Source organism: Equus quagga, chromosome 13 (genome assembly GCF_021613505.1).
Source record: "Equus quagga isolate Etosha38 chromosome 13, UCLA_HA_Equagga_1.0, whole genome shotgun sequence".
Classification (NCBI taxonomy): Eukaryota; Metazoa; Chordata; class Mammalia; order Perissodactyla; family Equidae; genus Equus; species Equus quagga.
The window spans coordinates 92,553,771-92,574,694 of record NC_060279.1 but is presented as its reverse complement, the minus strand read 5'-3'; the positions used below and the strand labels follow the sequence as shown (position 1 = coordinate 92,574,694).

The 20,924-nt window shown below is 60.0% G+C and overlaps 1 protein-coding gene across 2 annotated transcripts; it reads right to left on the bottom strand.

Moving 5' to 3' along the window:
- Nucleotides 1–296: 296 nt before the first annotated feature.
- Nucleotides 297–19,392, bottom strand: EXOC3L2 (exocyst complex component 3 like 2). Of its 2 annotated transcripts, XM_046680370.1 has the most exons (14): nt 19,350–19,392; nt 18,600–18,774; nt 16,357–16,416; nt 15,227–15,765; nt 11,609–12,242; nt 9,706–9,817; nt 8,646–8,747; nt 8,441–8,541; nt 8,110–8,220; nt 7,554–7,689; nt 4,839–4,961; nt 4,241–4,396; nt 3,355–3,476; nt 297–944 (listed from the first exon to the last, which is right to left on the bottom strand). In XM_046680370.1, exons 2-14 carry the CDS (start codon nt 18,608–18,610, stop codon nt 656–658), a joined length of 2,496 nt encoding a protein of 831 aa, XP_046536326.1. In that variant the 5' UTR covers nt 18,611–18,774; nt 19,350–19,392; the 3' UTR covers nt 297–655. The 2 variants fall into 2 exon arrangements, with proteins under 2 accessions (XP_046536326.1, XP_046536327.1); XM_046680371.1 differs by lacking the exon at nt 16,357–16,416 and having other exon boundaries at nt 298–944; nt 19,350–19,390.
- Nucleotides 19,393–20,924: the final 1,532 nt, after the last annotated feature.

The window sequence follows — 20,924 nt, the reverse complement described above, 5'->3', positions numbered from 1 at the left end:
GTGGAACCGCTGGGCCCAGAAAAGGACAGGCGCTTAGGGAATGACAAAGTGAGGGACCCTGGCTCGGAGTGGCCAAGGGCCTGCCCTGGAGGCATGCAGCCCGGGCCCTCCGTGCGAATGGGGCGGCCGGGCTGCCCCTGGCCCCGCGGGGCCCTCTGCAGCCTCCACTGCCCGGCCCAGGAGTTGGACCCTGGCCCGGCCTTGGGCGTGTGAGAAGCCCTTGGCCCTGGGCCCTGCCTTGGTCTTTCCTCCCCCCACACACTGGGGACTCAGCCCTTCCTTGTGTTAAATAGAAACCTCTTTATTCTAAGTATCGTACATTTTTTAATACATTGGAGTGGGGCCAGACCTTGAAGGGAGGGGAAGGGGGGGGGCCGGGATATTTCTAGAGTCTTCCAAAATGCTACCCACCACACGCTGGGCTGGGGAGGAGGTGCTAAGGACGAGTTTCGTGGCCTTGGGGAAGTCTCTGCTCCCTCTGGCTTCTGTTTCTCTTCTGCATGGGGAGCGATGGGCGAGGGGACCTCAAAGGAACTTTTCATCCCGGGGGTTCTGTGGTCCCGGGCACCGAGTCAGTAAGGGGCCGTCCAGGAGGGCGGTTTGTCAGCAGCAAAGACGGGGGAGGCACTGAGGCGGGGAGGTTGCTGGGGGCATCTCAGCGTTGGGCCCGGGGCCGGGATGCAGAGGGGGACCGGGGCCGGGGCAGACAGGCCAAGCTGGGCCTGGCCAGCCGGGAGAGGGGGAGGCGGCCCAGGACGAGAGGGAGGCTGAGGCAGAAAGGCGGGCGGGGCACGGGGATGTCAGCGAAGAAGACCCGGTCGCGGGGGGGTGACGAGGCTCCCTCTTCAGACAGTTCCAGGTCCCGGGCCACCGCCAGGATCTCGTGGCGGGCGGCTGTGTTGCAAAGGCCACGGATGTCAAGGAGGGCCGCCACGTGCTTCCGCCTGGGGCAGAGGAAGGAACAGGTGCCTGGGGGTTTGGTGCTTCAGACACAGGCCCAGCCCCCCGGGGACCCCGCCTCAGAACCCGCCTCAGCTCTGGGGTCCCTTTGTCCCCCCAGACCCTCCCCTCATACGAGCTCCCCTCCAGAATTGGCTTCCGACCATTTCTAACACCTGCCACCCACAGTCGATTCCAGAACCCTCACCTCCAACCCCAGCTCAGGAATCTTCCCTTTTACCCCAGTCTTGGCTCCTGATTAAAATAATCTTCAGCCTTCACCCCCAACCTTAGACAGCCCCTAAATTTCCATTCTGGTCCCCTCACTCCTGGTTAAGCTCTGGAATACAGCAGCCCTGGACTTTATCTTCACTTTCATCTCGAACGGCCCCACCATCGCCACTCGGACCCAGCCCAGATGTGCTCGCCCTCGTTCCCATCCTAACGCAGTCCTCGCCCCAAGCCCAATTCTGGAAGTTTCTCCACCACTGCAGTGCCAGCGGCCTCATCCAAAACTCAAGATCGCTCAGCCTACGGGCCGGCCCAGTGGCACAGCAGTTAAGTGCGCACGTTCCGCTTCTGCGGCCCCGGTTTGCCGGTTCGGATCCGGGTGCGGACATGGCACCGCTTGGCAAGCCATGCTGTGGTAGGCGTCCCACATATAAAGTAGAGGAAGATGGGCACGGGTGTTAGCTCAGGGCCAGTCTTCCTCAGCAAAAAGAGGAGGATTGGCAGTAATTAGCTCAGGGCTAATCTTCCTTAAAAAAAAAAGATTGCTCAGCCTAGATCTCATTCTAGAACCTTCATCCCCAAATTCGGCCTCAGAACACTCGTTCACTTTCCCCTCCCACCAAGCCGCAGAATGGTGCTGGACCAAAATTCTACTCCAGAACTGGAACTCACCTGGGGGACCCTCACCCCAAACAAAACCAACTGTACCCCGCAACCCTCGCCCCTAAATCCAACGCAATGGGACCTTCCCCGTCGCCGCTTCAGCTCAAGACCGCAGGTCGAAAACTCAACTCCAGAACCACCACCACATTCCAACGCAAGATGCTGAGCCCAAGCGTCCTCTCCCGAACTTGCAAACACAGCTCGGGGGGGCCCCCACTACTCCCTCCAGCCCAGCTGGGCGTCTTCGCCCTCCCCCATACCGGCTTGAGAAGCCCCATGGCTCCAAGACATGCGCGTCCGCAGGGTGTGGCTCAAGAACCTTCCGGCTCAACCAAGCTCCCAAACACGGCCCCAAACCCCGCTTTGGAGCCATTCCTCCCAGCCCAGCTCGAGCTCCAAAGGGGGCTTCAGATTCAAGTGCAGAAGCCCCACTCCAGCAGGAGTGCTGGGGTCCCCCCGCTCTCAGGGGACTCCAGGGCTCTGTGCCTTGCCAGGGACGGGAGCCCCACACCCTGGAATCAGAACTGTGTATCTGGAATCAACCCCAGGAAGCTCACCCTCAGCCGCTGGCCCTCCGCCCTGGAGCTTGAAACCCCACTGAGGCCTCCCTCCCCGGCGCATGGGGTTCCGTCTCTCTGAGTACAGGACGTCTATCTGCCTGAACAGCACTGCATGACTGCCACCACTGCCACCACCATCCAGTATTTACAGGTGGCAGTGGGGTGTGGTGGTCACGTGCACCAGCTTTTGAGCCAGCCTGCTGCCTGGGTTCAAGTCCAGGCTTTGCCACCACCTAGCTGTGACATTCGGGGTGAGCTACTTAATTTCTGCCTGCCTTTGGTGACGCCAGCCACTTAGAACAGCACTGCCCTTTACTTGCGTATGTTTTCTGAAATAACTTTTCTTATAGGTCCTGCTTATAGAGTGGGTGTGTAAGGTGATTTCTTAGGTCTGAGCTAAGGACTCGACCAACAACAACTGGCATTGTTACGGTTGTCACCATTGACGATGATGATGCATCCCTCAATAATCCTATGAAAAGAACAGATCGTCCCCTCACGGAACAGATGAGGAGACTGAGGTTCAGAGTGGACCGCTGAGAAAGGAAATGGCCCACCAGGACCGGAAGGGCGCCTGCCGCCGTCTCAGTGCGTGTGCGCCCGTGTGCCCGTGCGTGTCCCCGTGTCCCCCGCGGCTTCCCTGCCGGGCCGGCCCTTCCTGCCGCCGGGCGGTCCCGCGCCCCCCCCCACCCCCCGCCCCTGCCCTGGGCTTCCTGTGACTGCCTGTTTGTTTGCGAGCCCTGGTGGCGGCGGGCGGCGGCGGCAGCGACGGCGGCGGCGGGAGAAGGAGGGAAATCGTATTAATAATGCCCTGGTTCCAGCAGGAAACGGCCGTCAGACACGCTCGCCGCCCCCTCTCCCTCGCCCAGGAGGCAGGAAACGCAGGGACTGCTGCCAAGGCCCGCTGGGAGGGGGGGGGGGGGGGCGCGGGGGGCAGGCCGGGTTGGGGGGGAGCTCTCACCTGATGTCTGGGTAGTCCCGCACCAGCACCCCCACTTCCACCTGGATGCTGGGCGTGTCTTCCAGCTGCAGGACTTCGGCCAAGTGGGGCACCACGGCGTCCAGCCAGGAGGCCTGGGACTCCTGCAGGAGAGGGCCCGCGCTGGCACTCGGCCCCTGGTACATGCTCCCCCCAAACCACACCCTCCCAAGGCCCGGCCCCTCCCGGCCTCAGTGGTCTCGTCTGTAAAACCAGGCAGAGGACAGACTGTCCTCAGAGGTCACCTGGAACCTTTGGAAATTTGAAGAAATACCCATGATATCATCTACTCCCAGTTTTGCAGATAATTTGGGGCTGGGGACACCCCTCGGGTCGTAGCCAAGTTTGCAAAATGTTACCATTGGGGGAAACTGCCTAAGGAGCCGTCTCTCTGCCTTCTCAAGAAAATTTCCAAAAAAAAAAAAACATTCCAAGGACTCCAGGCTAGAAACTCCTGGAATAGCGGCTGAGCGAGGCCCTTCCGGTGCCGCTGATCACACTGGCACAAATAAGCGCTAGTGACTTTAAAGTCTTGGGTTTGGGAACACTAAGACTCCAAGTTTCTGGGGCATTTGGCTTCTAGGTGGGCTCACCTAAGAGCTAATGTTTCTGGAATGTTCTCTCTGGGCCAGCTAGGGTCCTAAGCACTTAAAGGGACTTAAGTGATGGAACCCCACACCACCACCTGGGGACCGTGAGTCTCCCCCGCGCGCAGAGGCTAGCCATCACCGGGCGAAAGCCCATTTTTACGCGCGGAGAGCAAAGATCAGCGTCCCCATTGCCCCGAAGTTGGGTGAGAGTCTTCCTCTCAGGCGCTGCCCCCGACCCCGGTTTCCGAGCCCCCCCCCCCCCCCGCCGCCGCACTGACCAGCCGCCTGAAGAGCCTCTGGAGCTGCGCTGCGTCCTCCCGGAGCCTCCCGGCCACGCGGCTGCGGGTCCGCGCCGAGCGGCAGCGCAGGCGCCCGCGGAGCAGCGGCCGCACGTACTGGACCAGCGCCCGCCGGTGCAGCTCGGCCACCAGCGTCTGGGGACCCGAGGGACGCGAGGGGTGAGCCGCCGGGGGCCCCGCTCCCCACCCGCCCGCGCCCACGAAGGCGCCCAGCGGGGGCCTTCCCCCACGCCGGCACCCAAGGGGTGACCCCCTCCCCCTCCCTCCCCCCGCCCCCTCCCTACCCCCCCTCCGGCCTCCTAGTGAGCCCGCGGACACCCCCTGCCGGCGTCCCAAAGGTGCCCCATCCCCGACCTTTCCCCAGTCTCCGGAGCTCCACCTCCAGGGGCCCCCGACACAGTCTGTACCCGGCCCTACACCCCAGCACCCGCGGGCACGCCTCCCCCAGACCCGGGGCAGAGTGCCACCTATCTCCCCCGAGAGAGCTGCTCCGCACGTTGAAGGGGTCTCCCCCAGGGGAGCGCTCTTGCTCCCCCCAGCCCCAACCCCCACGCCTCCACCCCCCAAGGAGGCGCACCTGGTAGGGCTCGTCCTGCATCCTGCGTAGTGCCAGGGCCTGAGCGCCCAGCGTGCCCACGATGCCATCCAGGGCCTCCGAGCTGCTCAGCCACTTCCGGCGCATCAGCTTGTTGAAGTGGGGCTGGGGGGGGGGCAGAGAAGGGGGAACGCATAGCTGTCTTCCCTTCCACCCTCTTTCTTCACTTATCAATTCAACATAGGTTCCCGAAACCCTGCTCCCAGCTGAACCAGAGCTCCATGGCGCTGGGTACACAGCCGTGATGGAGACAGCCCGACCCTGCCCGCCTGGGGCTCATAGTCCGGAAGGGGAGACAGACCAGAGCCCAGACAGGGACCACCCAGAGTGGACAGGGCTGGAGGAGGGAGCCCAGGGACTTAGCGAGCCCAGAGGGGAGGCCTGGGTCAGCACAGAGAATCAAGGAGGCCTTCCTGGAGGAGGGGGTGCCAGAGCTGAGGCCCCATGCTGGTCATTGTTAACCAGGTGAGGGGTGGGAGAGGGAGCGGCTCATTGGGAGGGAAGAGCCAGTGTGAAGAAGGTTTAGATTTCAGATGGGCCTGCCCATCAGAGGACCAGAAAGACGGTCAGCGTGGCTGGCAAAACCCCCTCTATAATCCTCAGGGCCCAGGGCAAAGGAAAAGGAGGACCCTCATTCAAAAATTGTTAAGAACTTCAAGACAGAGAGAGCAGTAAACCAAGCTGGGGCCCTTCTAAGCAAGGGGGCCCTGTGTGACAGCCCAGTGGAGAGATGGGGCTGGTTGGGTGGGGGCAGCAGAGCACACAGGGCCTCCTGGGCAGTGTGAGGAGCCCCTGCTTTCTCCTGAGGGCACTGGGGAGCCATGGCAGACTCTGAGCAGGGGAGGGAGAGGGTCAGCTTTGTGCTTTATGGAGATGGATGGGAGAGGACGAGACTAAGGCAGAAATTAGGGGGGAAAGGGGTTGAGCAGGGAGAAAGGAGAATGCAGGCGGTAGAATTCAGAGGATGCAGTGAGGGACCACTGTGGGGTAGCATCTGGCTCCAGGTGTGTCGCTGTTGCCATAAACTCTGTGTATCTGTGACGATAAGGATGCCCAATACCCGCCACCAGGACCCCAGCAAAGCCCCTGACGGCCACAGTCCCATTGCTGCCAGAGACGCCTGGAATTCCTGAGCCCACCTTCCAGATGAGTAAACAGAGACCCCGCGAGGACAAGCAACTTGTCCGGGGTCCCCCTACCTGGAAGCGGTGCAGCCAGGCCTGGAACAAAGACTGTACCCCGTCCCCTGCACCCCCCTACTCCCCCCCCAACTCAGCCACTTGTATTCACATACTTGTGCATTTAGTCACTCAACAAACACTCTCTGAGCCCAGCCCTGGGGGGTTACTAGGGACGTGTCGGAGAACGCTTGGGGACACGGGAAAATGAGATAAACAAACTCCAAGCGCCTGATAATCGTAAGCAGGTTGGGGGACTCTGAATACTCATCTGATACTTGATGATATTTGGAATTTCTGTTCCATTTGTCAGGTATGCAGATGGCACTGCGGTCATGTTTGTTTAAAAAGGACTCCTTATCTTTGGGGATACAGGCTGAAGTGTTGATGGATGATGACAGGATGTCAAGGATCTGCTTTCAAAGAACCCCGTGGGGGCAGAGAGGGAGGTGAAACTAGATTGGCCAGGAGTTGATATTTGCTGGAACTGGTCCCCGAGAGGTCATTCTGTCATTCTGCCTACTTTTGTGTTTGTTTGAAATTTTCCATAACAAAAAGTTATTTTAGAAACATTCCAGCAGATCCTTGTCCTTGAGGAGCTAACACTCTAGTGGGAGGAGATGATTTTAAAAAAAAAAAGAAAAGAAAGAAAGGCCATAGCATGGCAGGTGGCTGTAAGTGCTTTGGAGACAAAGAGAGCAGGGACTGGGGAAGGGGGCTTCTGTTTTAAATGGGGCAGGCAGGGAAGGTCTCGCTGAGATGGTGACATTGGAGTCAGGACTTGAGAGAGGTGACAGAGGGAGCTGTGTGGCCATTGCAGAGAAGAGCAATGCGGGCAGCTGGAATAGCAGGTGCAAAGGTCCTGGGGCTGGACTGTGCCTGTCGCATTGAGGAACAGTGAGGGGGCGGTGTGGCTGGAGTGGAGCAGCAAGGGGGATAGTGGGAGGAGATGAGTCAGAGAGAGAAGGGGCCAGTGATGTGCAGGGCCCTGGGGGCCACAGCAAGGACTTTGGCTCTTGCTACATGGAAGCTGGGAGCCATGGAGAGTTCTGAGCAGAGGAGGGACACAATCTGGTGCACAACATGGGTTGGGCAAGTATTACAACCAGGGACACGCATACCTCTGGGTCTCATTCCCCAGTACTCCCACCGCCCTCCCCACATGCTCTCACCCACCTCTGAACCTAGCCCGCTCCGGGCATGCACAGGAGCCCAGAGATGGTGAATGGGGCTCTAGGGTCTAGGTGAGGCTGGGCAGGGACTTGGGGGACCTCACTGGGGGGGCTCCACCCCATCCCCAGGCCCCCAACTGCTGGTGGCTCTCTGTCCTCCCCCGCCCCAGCCATATCCTCCCACCTCTTCCTTCCTGCACCCCCTTCTGCCCCCCTATTCATGACCATCACCCCCACCCCATCTGCTTCCCAAACACTGAGTCACGGGCTGAAAGGAACTGTGGGACGGGGGCACTCCCCTGTCCCCTGTCCCGGCACGGGCTCCACCCAGCCCCTGCCTCACTCACCTGCAGCTCCTGGAACAGCAGGTCAGCCAGGACGCGGTGGCAGAGTCGGGTCACTCGGTCCAGAGCGCTGGCCGCTGCTTCCCGGGCTGGCTCACTTTCGGGGGGCCCCACCCGGGCCAGGCGCTCCGCCAGGGCCCTGTGGGGATCAGCGGAACCAAAAGTCAAGGAGCCTCGACGTTGAGCCCAACCGCCTGGACCTGGCTGAGTGCACATAGTTAAATATATTTGAATTCATATCTTGAATTTTGAATTATGTGAATTATGCATAACCAATTTGCAAAATGCATCAAAAATCAGTTAATAAAAAAGGAAAGTAAGATAAGGCAGAAAACAATCTGTAATTCTTAGCATGTTTGAGGCTGGCTGCTCGGTTCCTATAATTCTAACACTGCGATGTTCTGATTGATTCTGGCGCTCTGAGATGCTAGGGTCTTTCCAGGACTCCCAGGTTTTATGCTTCTATGGTCCCGTGGACACGCCTCTCGGGGCCAGCTCTGTGGGCTCCCAGGATCCGAGCACCCCAGGTCAGCTTGCCCCCCGGGACTGGCCCTCTCACCTCAGGGGGGGCCCGCAATTGACCAGCGAGATGGTCCTGCTGACATAGGTGTCCGGTGGCAGCTCCCGGACTCCTGGATTCTCGTGGAATCGCTCCGCGCGCTGCTGGAAGCTGGTGGGAGGGGATGTGGAGGGCATGACAGATGGAGCCGCGCTGGGTAAGGGTCCCTTGCCCCGCTCTCAGCCCAGCGAAGCCTGTGACCCCCACTGAGGCCCCCCCCCCCCCCCGTGTCTCTCTTGACTTGATTGCTTTTCATCTCTGCTCTCTCTGTTGGATCCCCCATCCTGATGCCCAGCCCCCTTCCCGCACACCCTGCCCCCAGCCCTCCTACCTCTGCAGGAACTCTGCCAGCCCCCCCAGGCAGCAGTGGGCCATCCGCTCCCCAAACTCCTGGCTGATGCGGGGTGCTTGGTCCGTGTGCTCTTCCAGCAGCTGCACGGTCAGGGGTGGGGGCAAGAGGGGGTGAGGAGGGGCGAGGTCCCACTTTCCCACTCCCGTATTGTCCAGCTGATCCCTGCCTCTTCCCCACGCCCTACCTCACACACATCCTGGGCCAGGCTGCTGGGCTGGTCCTCGGGGCTCCCCCAGTGTTCCTCATCCTCCTGCAGCACGCGAAGCAGGGCTGCCCGCGTCTGAGCCTGGAGTGGGGAGTCGGGGGAGAGGCAGGAGTCAGGGGCCGCCTGGGAGCCTCTCTCCCCGTTTCTCCCACCATGATCCCCGCTTCTGAGCCCCAAGCAGGTCTGGCTTCTATCCGTGAGCTAGTCAAGGTTACGCTGGGGAGGGAGGATGGACTGGAAAACCGCCCCAGCCCTTTCCATTCCTAAGTCTACGACTCGAAGCTTCACATTGAGTCTGTGGTTTTCAGCATCCTTCATCTAATAGCCAGAGTGTTTAAGCATCTATTCTCTCATTACTGATGTTCCTAAGACTCTGCTCTCAGGTTCTGCAAACAATTGGTTCAAGGCTGTCAGATTCTGGGATTCAAGACTTCCCAGGACCTGGGATGCTAAGGTTTACCCATCTCTGATTCTCTGGTCCAAAACTGTCTCCAATTCAGTGAGTCTGAGAATCGAGACATGTTCGATTCTCAGATTCTAGGCTCTCAAGTTGCAAAGATTCTCATTTCTGTGGCGGGGGCAGGACTGGGGTTCAGGCAGGAAAGGCCCCTGTGGCCAGGCTGGTGTCAACGGCCGGGCCATCCTGCTCTGTGATGCCTGTGCCCGGCCGGTTAACCATCAGCCCTGCTTATACGCAGAGATGCCATGAGGCCCTCCATCTGTGAGTCTGCAGGTCTGTGAGCTGGGGTTCTGTGACTGACTCTCTTGCTCTAAGAGTTGAAGTGTCTGAATATACCGAACCTTCTGGAGGGTTTCCACGCCCCCCTGGGTGCTTGAGCTCCAACACCGACCATAAGGCAGAAGGGAGCAGCATGGGCTTCCATGTCTGTCTTTTGGACAGAACTCAGAAGTCCACAAGGGAAAAAGGGAGATGGAAATAGCAAAAGGCGGAGGGGAGAGGCCCCCAAGCTCAGCATGTCCCCCCACTCCCTGCAGAATGCCTCCCGCTCCCTAATCCCCAATGCCAAGTGCCAGGTACCTTAACATCGGTGACGCATTCATCCTCCAAGCCCCGCAGGGTGCCAGGGGACAGAAGGGGCCCCAGCTCCCCGTTCTCCAGGGCGACCACGTCCACCAACCCTAGGACCTCTCTGGGGGGTGGGGGGTGAGAGACAGGGAGGTCTGTGAGAGGTGAGGCTGGGCCATCAGACCCCTCCCCAATCCCCTCCCCATCCCTTCACCCCCGCTGCTGCTCTGTTTGTGACCATGGACCACTCCCTTCCTCTCTAGGGACTGGCTTTGCTCATCCCTCAAAGGAAGTGTCTGAAATTGTCACTCCCCTGGCTCCAGCTCTCTGAGTCAGCTCCCTGATGGATGATGTCTGGGCAAGACTTCCAGGGGTCAAGTCCAGGCTCGAAGATCTGGCACGCAGGGTCTCACCTACGATCGGCTGCCCCAGACAGAAGCTTCCTTCCACCTCTGCTCTTTGTCCCTACCGCCTCACCTGGCCTTGGAGGCTGCCCCAGTCCAGCCCTCGCTCCCTGCTTCTACACTCTTGCATGCCCCGGCCTGTACAGTACCATCACCCCATACACACTCCTCCCCATCCAGGCTTTTGCTCTCGGTGCTTCTCAGGCAGAAGCACCATCTCCCTACAGATCGGACTTAACTCATGTCCCACCATGCCAGGAAGCTCTCCAGACTCCCTACCCCACCTCCATCTCTCATGGATGGGGTGACAGTGTTATTAACATGTATTCCCAAATAGGATGGGGGGAGCAATGTTGGTAGCCGCTTCCCTCTCTTTCCTCTGCTGACAGCATCCTGATTTTGTTTGAGGAACCACCCATCCCCTGCGTTCTCCAACATGTGGTTTGAGGATGGCCAGCTCCCTTTTCCCGGGCGTGGAGAGGTGACCCAGTCATGGCTAGTCACCATATTCCATCCCCTGGCCACAAGATGCGTATGTGTTAGGTTTCAAAGGCTTGAAAGTTATAAGATTCTAAGACTGGGAGGGTCAAGGGCGTTGAGGTTCTAGAAGCTAAGAGTACAGAACTCAGGGGCCAACAGCGCTACAGTCCTCAAACTGGATGGGTCAACAGGGTCACGGTTCTAGGATCCAAAGGAGGGATGAGGCTAAGGTTTAGGATGCAAAGGCTCATTGGCACTAAGAGTCTAAGATTGAAAGCGTCGTCAGTTCTAAAGCTATAAGATTGGAAGAGTCAAAAGTGCTAATGTCCTGGGATCTAGAGAGAACAGTGTGAAGGTTCTAGAATTCTAAGGGTCAACGGGGCCAAGATTTTAGGAGGAAAAGGGTCAGCGGGGCTAAAGGTTCTAGGACCAGAAGGATCAACGATGCTAAGATTCTAGAACTGGAAGGGTGGGCGGTGTTAAGAGTCCTAGAGCATGAGGGTGGACCGTTCTAAGATGTTGGACTGGGATGGGGCTGAGGTTCTAGGACTGGACAGACCAGTGATGGTGAGATATTGGGACTGGAAAGATGGACGGTGCTAAGGATCCAGGACTGGAAGGGTCCACGGTGCCAAGGTTTTAGAACTGGAAGGATCAGCATGGCTAAAGTTCTAGCACAAGAAGAGTGGACAGCACTCTGGTGGCCCAGGGTTTCCCGGGTTCGGATCCTGGGCGCGGACATGGCACCGCTCATCAGGCCATGCCGAGGCGGAGTCCCACACGCCACAACTAGAAGGACTCACAACTAAAAATACACAACAATGTACTGGGGGGCTTTGGGGAGAAGAAGAAAAAAAAGATTCTAGGAGTGTAAATGTCACTGGTGCTGAGGACCGGACAAGTCAATGGTGTGAAGGTTCTAGAATCGAAGGGTTGGCTGTTCCAAGGTCCTTGAGGGAAGGGGCAGGGCCCTACGCGACCTTGGGGCAGCGGGTCCCCAGGCTGCGCGGCCTGCACGGGCCCCAGCTCACCTGGGGTACACCTGGTTGTGCCAGTGCAGCAGCGCGTAGCGGTCGGCCAGCGGGAGCCTCCGGCGGGCGGCCACCGCGAGCCACTCGGCCAGGGCGCCGTGGTAGCCGCGCAGGTAGACGCTGAAGGCGCCCAGGCCGGCGGGGTAGGCGGGCGCCAGGCGGCCCCGCACGACGCCCATGTCCTCCAGCAGCCGCGCCCGCAGCGCCTCCAGCTGCCCGGCCAGGCCCCCGGGCGCCCCGGGCGCCGCCGCCTCCAGACGCTCCCTCGCCGCGCGCGCCACCGCCTCGGCCCAGCGGGCGCGCAGCTTGCGGGCCGCCCCGGGGCCCCGGCGCCCGTCGGCCGCCTCCTCCTGCACCAGCACCTGGCCCAGCTGCGCCACGGCGCCCGCCCCGGCGCCCGCGCCCGGCCCGGGGCCCGCCAGCGTCTCGCGCACCAGCGCCCACAGCTCGCGCTGCAGGGCCTCGTACAGCAGCGCCACGTCCCGCGCCCGGCGGCCCCCGGCCGCGCCCTCGGCCTTGGGCGGCCCCGGCACGCCGCACCCCGACGACGCCAGCTCCTCGGCCTCCAGCTCCAAGATGTGCTCGTCGGCCCGCGCGAGCTCGCGCTGCTGGATCAGGCTCAGGATCTCCAGCACTGTGGGGGCAGACGGGGAGGGCACAGGGTGGGTGGTTACGGGAAGGGGTTGAGGGGAGGGGAAGAGGGATGGGGAGGAGGAGGGGGAGAGGAGTCAGGGGCAGTTCGGGAGAAGGGTGTCCGATGAAGCATGAGGGGGCAGGGCAGGGCAGGGAAGGGAAGGGAAGGGAAGGGAAGGGGGGCGGAGAGCGGGGGTGGAGGAGGAGGAGAGTGGAGAGAGGAGGAAGGCAAGGGTGGGGGAGGGCGAGCAAAGAAAGAGGGGCAGGGGGCAGGGCTAGGGGAGGGGAGGATGGGGCGAAAGGGGATGGAGGAAGGGGCAAGGGAGAGGACCAGGCCGTGGGAGAGCAGACCAGAGAGGTTAGGGAAGGGAAAAGGGGGCTTTGGCATGGGAGGGGGAGTCTGGGTGCAGGAAGGAGGTCAAAGGACTAGAGGTGTCCCATGAGGAAGAGGATGGAGGGGGGAGTCAGAGGAAGCGGGAAGTAAGGGCTTGAGGAGGAACGGAGAGCATTAGGGCTCAGGGTCAGGGGTCAGGGCCTGGAAGAAGGTATCAAGGAATGGTGTGGGACAAGGGGAGGAGTCAGGCGAGACCAGGGGTTAGGACAAGAGAAGTGCATCAGGGCCAGAGAAAGGGAGCAGAGGAGCAGAGGGATGGGGGAGCCAGTGGGCCAGGTAAGGGGGAGAGGGATGGAGGGCACCAGTGGACCGTGGGCAGGATGGAGGTGGGGAGAGGATAGTAAGACCAGCGAAGGGGTCTTTTGGGGGTGGGCAGCCGTGGGGTGATCTGACACGCTGAGTTCAGACTCCTCCAAGAGAGAGGAGCCGTGGGGTTGGGAGGCCTCTGAGTGAAGGCAAAGGGAGGGTCCCAGTGGCCCAGGGTTACCCCGACACCTCCACCCCCCTGCACTTCCTCCCTGGCAGAGAAACTATTTCCTGGCCAGCGCTATTTCTGCCCATCCGTTTCCAGAAGGCGGGGGCTCCAGTCACCCCCTCCTCACCTCCCTGCAGTGCCCTCCCAGTCCCCAGGGAGCCGGGGCTGAAATAGCCTCAGGCCAGGATGTGGAGGGCACAGGAGGATGAAGAAGGCACTCTCCTGACATCCCCAAAGCTGGGGCAGCATGGACTGGGGGGGAGGGGGAAGGGTTAGGAGCAGGAATGGGGGATGGGGGAGCCAGAGACAGGGCTGAGGGTTGAGGATGGAGTTGAATGAAGGGGGGCATTGGGACAGGGCTGGGGACCCGGTTCAGGGATGGGACTGGAGATAAGGGCGGGGATGAAGGTGGGGGTTGGGATGAGGGAGTTTCGGATCAGGACACGGTTGGGGTTGAAATCTGTAGAGGGGGATAGGAAAGGAATTGAGCAGGACATCTGGGGTTTGGGGTAGGGATGGGGTGGGAAATGTGGGTGGTGATGACTTTGGGTGAAAGTTGAGGACAGGAAGAAGGAAGAGATGGCTAGGAGTCTTCAAGATGAAGCTTGGACATGAGTTGGGGTTAGGAATGGGGATGGAGTTGACGATGGAGGTTGGGATGGGGGTCAGGAATGGGACTCGGGATGGGGGTGGCGATGGGATTAAGAATGAAGGAAGAGGTTGAGGCTGGGGTCGGGGCTGACATGGGGGCTGCGGAGGGACTAGGAATGGGGCTAAGACTGAATGAGGAAGCTGGGGGCGAGGGGTTGAAGGTGGATGCTGGGATGGGCCTGGGGTTGGGGGTCAGAAGTGAGACTGAAGAGCGGAAGGGGTTGAAGTTGTACGTGAGGACGGGATTGGGGTAGAGGAATGAGCCATGGGGCGAGACTGGACCCGCTGGCGGTTGTCGTGGTGTTGGCATAGCGATGAGGTTAAAGATGGAGTCTGGAGGGAGAGTTGGGGATAAGCGTGTGGGTGCATCTCAAGGTGGAGACTGCTGATGGGGTTTGAATAAGTATGGGGTGGAAACCACAAAGGCATGGGAGAGACACTGGGATCGAGGTTGAGGAACAGATAGGGTGGCGTTGTGAGTTGAATTGTGTGTCTCTCCCCTGCAAAAAAAGATACGTGAAGTCCTACACCAGGACCTGAGAGTGGGGCCTTTGGAAACAGTCTGCACAGAGGCAGTCAAGTTAAAATGAGGTCAGAGGGTGGGCCCTGATCCAGTGTGACTAGTGTCCTTGTAAACAGGGGAAATTAGGACACAGACACGCACAGAGGGAAGATAATGTGAAGACACAGCACTCTGTGACCACAGAGGACTGGAGTGGTGCAGCTACCAGCCAAGGAACGCGGCCAGCCGGCAGAGCGCCGGAAGCTGGACGAGGCCATGAGGGACCCCCAGCAGGTTTCAGGGGGCGCACGGCCCTGCTGACGTCTGGCCTCCAGAAGTGTGGGAGAATGAGTTCCCGTTGTCCTCAGCCACCCAGTGTGTGGGCCCTGGTTGCGGCAGCCCCAGGAGACTAATAAGGTGGTGGCAGATTGGGGGATGTCGGTGAAAGAGAAAGGTGGACGTTGGGCATGGGGCCGAGTCTGAAGACAAAGTTGGGATATGAGTTCAGGTAGTGGTGAAGGCGGAGGCTGGGGCTTAGCATCGGCTAGAGTCGGGGTTGGGGCTCAGAGTGGATGGAAGCGGAGAAGGGACTGGGGATGCAGGAGGAGGCTGAGGTGGGGGTTGGAGTTTGGGACCAGGGTTGGGGCTGGGATGGGAACGAATGGAGTATGGAGATTCAAGTCAAGATGGAACATGGATCCTTTAAAAGGAGATAGGATTGGTGATTCGCTTGTCATCGGACACTGGGGTGAGGTTGAAGGTAGCAGGTGGAGAGGGGGACAGGTGGGGGTGGAGATGGGGCCGAAGCCGGAGCTTGGTGACGATGGGGATTCGGACTCAAGGAGGATGGGCTGGTGTTGCACGTGGAGGCGAGCGGAGGGGAGCCGGGGATGTGCATGGAGATGGGGTCACAGGTGGAGGCACTGTGATCCCCCCAGGAATGAACCAGGACTCCAGACTCACCTGACAATGGCTCCTTCACCTTTGGGGGCTCCGGGACCTGGGGCGGGGGCTCTGGAGCCGCCTCGCCTGCAGGTACCACCCTCTCAGCCAGGGATGCCCGCCGGGGCTTGGGCCCGCGCCCCAGTCTCAGGAAGGCCAGCCTCCGGGCGGCCTCCCCAGCCGCCTCCTCGTCTCCCTGGGCTCGGATCCCCTGCAGCCTGGCCAGGAGGCCAAAATCTGCCGAGCTACAGCGGATCCCCGGGCTCAGCACACGGCCCAGGAAAGAGCGGGGCTGCCCGTTCCCTGGGCTGCCCGCCCGCCGGCCGGGAGTCCAGCCCAGCCGGAAGGGAGCCAGGCCGGCCAGCTTCTCCAGGGTGGCACGGCGGCCACAAGATGTCCCATTGGGCAGGCTCCCCAACTCTCCAGATTCCTCCTCTTCCAGCCCTGGAACTTCCTCAAAGGGGTTCCGAGAGGACCTCAGGGGTAGGGTCCCCGCCCGGGGCACCTTGGAGTCTGCCACCCCTAGGCTCTTCAGGATGGGCATTTTGACAGGCAGGGACCTGGGGGAGAAAAATAACGGACCATCGATGGTGTTGATGACAGTGGTGTGGATGACAACACCACCGCGCACCCAGCCCTTCAGCGCCTGTGTGCCAGGCTCTGGTCTGAGCACCTGCTAACCCCGCGGATCTGCACAGGCCCACGAGGCAGGTGTTATCTGTGTGCCCATTTTGCAGATAAGTAAACTGAGCCTCGGAAGAGCGAAGGCGCTTGCCTGAGGTCCCAAGTGAGGCAGGGACAAAGCCGGGAATCATGCCCAGACCTGTCTGATTCCAGAGCCTGGCTTCTTCCCCACCCCCACCCCACCCCCAGCATCGGCATTCAGACCCTTCCCCTGCCTAACTCCTGCTCCAGAGTGTTCATCATCTTAGTGGGCCCTGCTACCCCAGGAGGAAGCAGGCCCAGAGAGGGGAAGGGTCTTTCCCAAGATGGCACAGCCCGCGAAGGGCAGAGACTGCATGGGGACCCAGGCCCCACTGTCTACCCAGATAGCCAGGTCACCCACCTGGGTACCTGCCTCATCTCCCTGGTCCAGTCAGGACCCCTGTCACCCCTACCCCACCCCAGTCATTCCATTAGCAAAAACTTACTGGGAAATATCCAGAAGAGGCAAACTTTGGAGACAGAAAGGAGAGGAGTGTTGCCAGGGGCTGGGAGAGGGAGCCGGGGAGTGGCCGCTTAATGGGTGCAGGGTTTCCCTTTAGGGGGATGAAAATGTTCTGGAACTTGCTGGTGGCAATGGTTGACGACATGGTGAATGTACTAGATGCCACTGAATTGTACGTTTTAAAATGGCTAATATGGTGAATTTTATGTTGCGTATATTTTACCACAATTAAAAAAAAAACCTTACTAGGCATTTGCCACGCAGGCAATGAGGATACAGCGGTGGCCAAGGCAGACCCAGGCCCCGCCCGTTCCAACTCCTAAGTTCCTCGTCCCCTCCCTCTCCATGGCCCCTACTCCTGTTTGAGCACCCCACCCCACCCCCGCTTCCCTGTTGCAGCCTCTTCCTTGGTCTCCAGCCTCTAGTCTTGGCCCCTCCAGTACACCTTTGAGGACTTCGTTAAGGCATAAACCTGCCTCTCCCCTCCCTCGAATCTTCCATGGCTCCCCAGTACACTTGGGACAAAATTCAGCCCCCTTGCCTGCCAGCTGTGCACATCACCAGTGCTATCCCGCATTCTCCTCATCCTTATCCAGGCTCCTCTGGGTTTCTGCATCTCTCGATCTTTCTACCCAGAAGCCTGTTCTCCATGTTCCATTCATGCTTTAGGACCCAACCCCAATGCCTCCTCCTCCAGGAAGCCCTCCCTCATGCCCAGGCTGAGTCAGGTGCCCCCCTCAGGTCTCCCCCTAACCCAGCCCTGCACACTCTGGGTCGTCACTGTCTGGGGATGGGTCTGTATGACCCCCCCATCCCGAGACGGCAGGGTCAGGGCTGTCGTGGTCACCACTGTGTCCCCAGCTCCCAGGGCAGGCACTCAGGGAATGAATGGGTGCTACCCAGGAAATGGAGGAAGGAGGCAAGGACTTCATTCCTTGTGGGGGAGGAGGCATGACGACTTAAGCTGTGGAGGTCAGGAAGGAGCAGGCCACTCAGGGCCTCCTCCCCAGGGCACCGGGAAGGGCACTTTTGAAAATGATGAAATAGTCCAAACGTTTAGAAAATTATCGAAAACAAAACTTCAGAAACGGCCCCTGTGGCTACAGCTGTAGCCTCATCGGAGGCAAACATTCGCTCTGTTCGTTCAGACTTTAAGAATCACATGCCCCAAACGCACAGAAGCCTCCTGCGGCCCCTCCCCCAGCCTGCTCCCAGGGAAAGTGGCCGAAAGAGTTGTCCTCCCGTGGCCGCAGACGGTTCTTCAATCCCCACACAGACTGTATCCAGAAAGCATACACTGTTCTACATGGTTTCCAACTCACTAGAAACCTCATCCTGTGTGTACGTTGCAACCTGCTTATTTTTGGCTCACGTTATACACGTGAGATTCATCTATGTCCCGTCTCTGTGGCTCTAGCTGTTGCATACTATTCCACTGTGTGACGATGACAAAATCGTGTAAGGTGTCCCCGTGTTCGCTCGTTCTCCTATTGCTGGCCACGTAGGTCGTTTTGAACCCAGAGAGGTCGTGAGCAGGCGAGGGACAGGGTCAGGGGTGGGCAGCCCTTCGGGGGAGCGGGGGGTGCTGGGGGATGCTGGCGCTGCAGGGGCCCTGAGGTGGCTGGGCCAGGGGCAAGAGCAGCTCCTTTCCTGGTGAGGAGCCCTCGTCTTTGCTCCCTGACTTCAGCCTCCAGACCTGAGCTGTCGTTTCTCAAGCCTCCTGTCCCCAGACACACCGTCCTGGCCTCCCGCCAGTCCCCATGGTCCCCTAGCCCCCAGGGAGGCAGTCACCATGGCAACCCTTGCCTGGAGCCCCCATGGCTGTGGGCAGTCCATACCAGCCCCCCATGCATGCGCACTATTAGCACCCTGATTTCTCTGTCTTCCATCTTCCAGACTGGCTTCCACATGCCTCCTCCCCAAATGGCTCTATCATCGCCACCACCCCCCGCTGAAACAGGGGGCTCCAGTTTCCCTCCAATTGAAGTTAACGTCGCCCAAACTAGATGTGACATCCCCCCGCTGGCTCTCGCGTCCACCCCCAAACTGGAGCCAATGCCCCCAAACCATTTCCAACCTCCTCAGGCCCGGCTGCAACATTTTCCCCCCAAACTGGCCCGACGTCTTTCTCCTTCCTGGCTCCGACACCCACCTCTGCAAACCGGCTCTGACATCCTGCCCCTCCAGCCCCCTTGTCTGCCTCCCAGTGCCAGGCCCCTGACTCACTTCCGAGGCATCCCTTAAGCCCCGAGCCGCCGGGCCCCCGCAGGATGTCTTGGCCACCGTTGCTTCCCTCTGGCCTCCTCCTCTTCCTCGCTGGCAGCCTCTCCCCACAGCCCCAAACCCTCCGCAGGCAGCCCGACCTCTGTTTGCAGAAGTTGTCACCTCCGGTCCCCAGGGTCTGCATGGGAGAACCCCTCCCTTACAAATGGCACGTCCAAGTCTGACCCCAACCAGTATACCCCAATCCAGCCTTGCTCCCTAACCCTCCTGTCCCCAGCCCCGCCTGTTTCCAGCTCATCCACATCTTCTCTGCCAACCACGTCCCCATCCTGTCTTCTGCTTCATTTCCATCCCAACCCCTGTCCCCTTTCCCATCTCCAGGCCCCCATCCTTGGGGATGGAGCAAAGCACTCACCCCTCCCCGGCTTCTGTCTTCCCACCTGAGCTCAGAGGGCATCAGACCCACCAACTCTCATACCTCTTCTCCCTTGGTGGTTCCCAGCTCCCTGGCGCCCTGCAGCCTCTCTCCATCCCCAGGGTCCCCAAAGTCTTCCCTGTGCCCTCCTGCCACTCTCGTCTCCCCATCTCCTCCCTGCCCTCTCGCTAGCACTCTCCCCAGGTCGGGCTCCAAATCTTCTCTTTGCGCCCAGCCTCTCCGGGCTTCAGGACCCCTGTGCTCAGGAACTCTGATGCAGCCCCGATCCAGAGGGGCCCCTGCGCTGCGAAGCCTGCCCCCTCCTCCAGCACACTCACCTCGTCCCTCTGTCCTTGCTGCTGTCCTGTCCTAAGGCTACTTGAGCCAGGAATGCTGAGAGCTGGGATCTGAGGAGGGGGGGTTAGAGGAGGTCAATTTCCTGTCAGGAAACCCCTCCCTCTCTGGGGCCAGGGGCGGGAGAGACTCTATCTGTCTGCCCTTTCGGGCCGGCTGCGGTCGGTCAGGCTGGGAAAGACAGGCCCACAGGCCGGCCCCCACCCTCACCCCCGCCCTGGCCGGAATCGCCCGCCCCAGCCTGCTCTTCACGCCTCTCAAGGTGATAACACCATTCCGGGCGCCCCAGGGGACACCCCAAGCTGGACGTGGGCCCAAGGCTCTCTCTTGGGTTTGAGTTCCCCGCTATGGGGTGAAGGTTCTGCTGGACCCAGAGGCCGGGATGGGAGGCCCATGGGGGCGGCCCTGAGTGTGGGTTTGGAATTGTGGTTCTCTTTGCCTAAAACCCTCAGATCTCAGGTCTCTGCATGGCCCCCTCCTTCCTTACCATCCTGGTCTCAGCTCCAGCATCTCTTCCTCAAAAGAGACATTCGTCCAGCCAGCACCGGCGGGCACCTCCGAGCCCTGCTCTCTCTCTCTCCCAGAGACATCACTCTGACGGTCAATTCCTTCAGAGCACCTTCCACGATCTGAAATGATCAGATTCCTCTGCCTCCCTTAGAGATTTTCTGACTCCCCCACTCGAATGTCAGTTCAAAGCAGATTTTGCTTACCTTGTTCATCTTTATGCAGTAGATGCTCAGTAAAGATTCGCTAAGGATGGCGCCAACGGTGATGGATCAGAACGGAGGGCTGGAAGCTGGGGATGGAGATGGCAGGTGTGGCTGGGGCTGCGAATGGGTTGGCTCCTCTGGGTGAGGCTGGATGCAGGGTCCGGGTTGCTTTTTTTTTTTGAGGAAGATCAGCCCTGAGCTAACATCTGCTGCCAATCCTCCTCTTTTTGCTGAGGAAGACTGGCCCTGAGCTAACATCTGTGCCCATCTTCCTCTACTTTATATGTGGGACGCCTACTGCAGCATGGCTTGCCAAGCAGTGCCATGTCCGCACCTGGGATCTGAACCGGCGAACCCCAGGCTGTCGAAGGGGAATGGGCAACCTTAACCGCTATGCCACTGGGCCAGCCGCCCGAGTTGCTTTTAAGGCTGGGTTTTATGTTTAGGTGGCCTTTCATGGGCTCGGGCACAGGGTCCTAGGTGTTCGGCCTGGGACGAGTAATCACTGGGCAAAGTTGGGGTTGCGGTGGAGTTGGGGTCAACATTAGGGTCACAGGCTGAGCTGGAGATCTCTGCTTGTCTGTGTAGACCCGGAGTAGGCTGGGAGAAGTGGGTCAGGGGTTAAGATTCCAAGGTCTGAAGGCCTCAGATGGGGACTGGATTTGCCAGACAATGGGTCGTGGGGGAGGGGAGGGTTGGGTGGCCAAGGGGGGGGGCGCAGGACAGGCATTGTCCCCCCCAGGTCGGTGTGGACCCTGGTAATCAGAAGGCCACCCAGGCTGGATCCAAGCGGCCTGTCATGGGCCGTGACCACTGTCGGATCTCCCCCTCTTTATGTTTAATTTA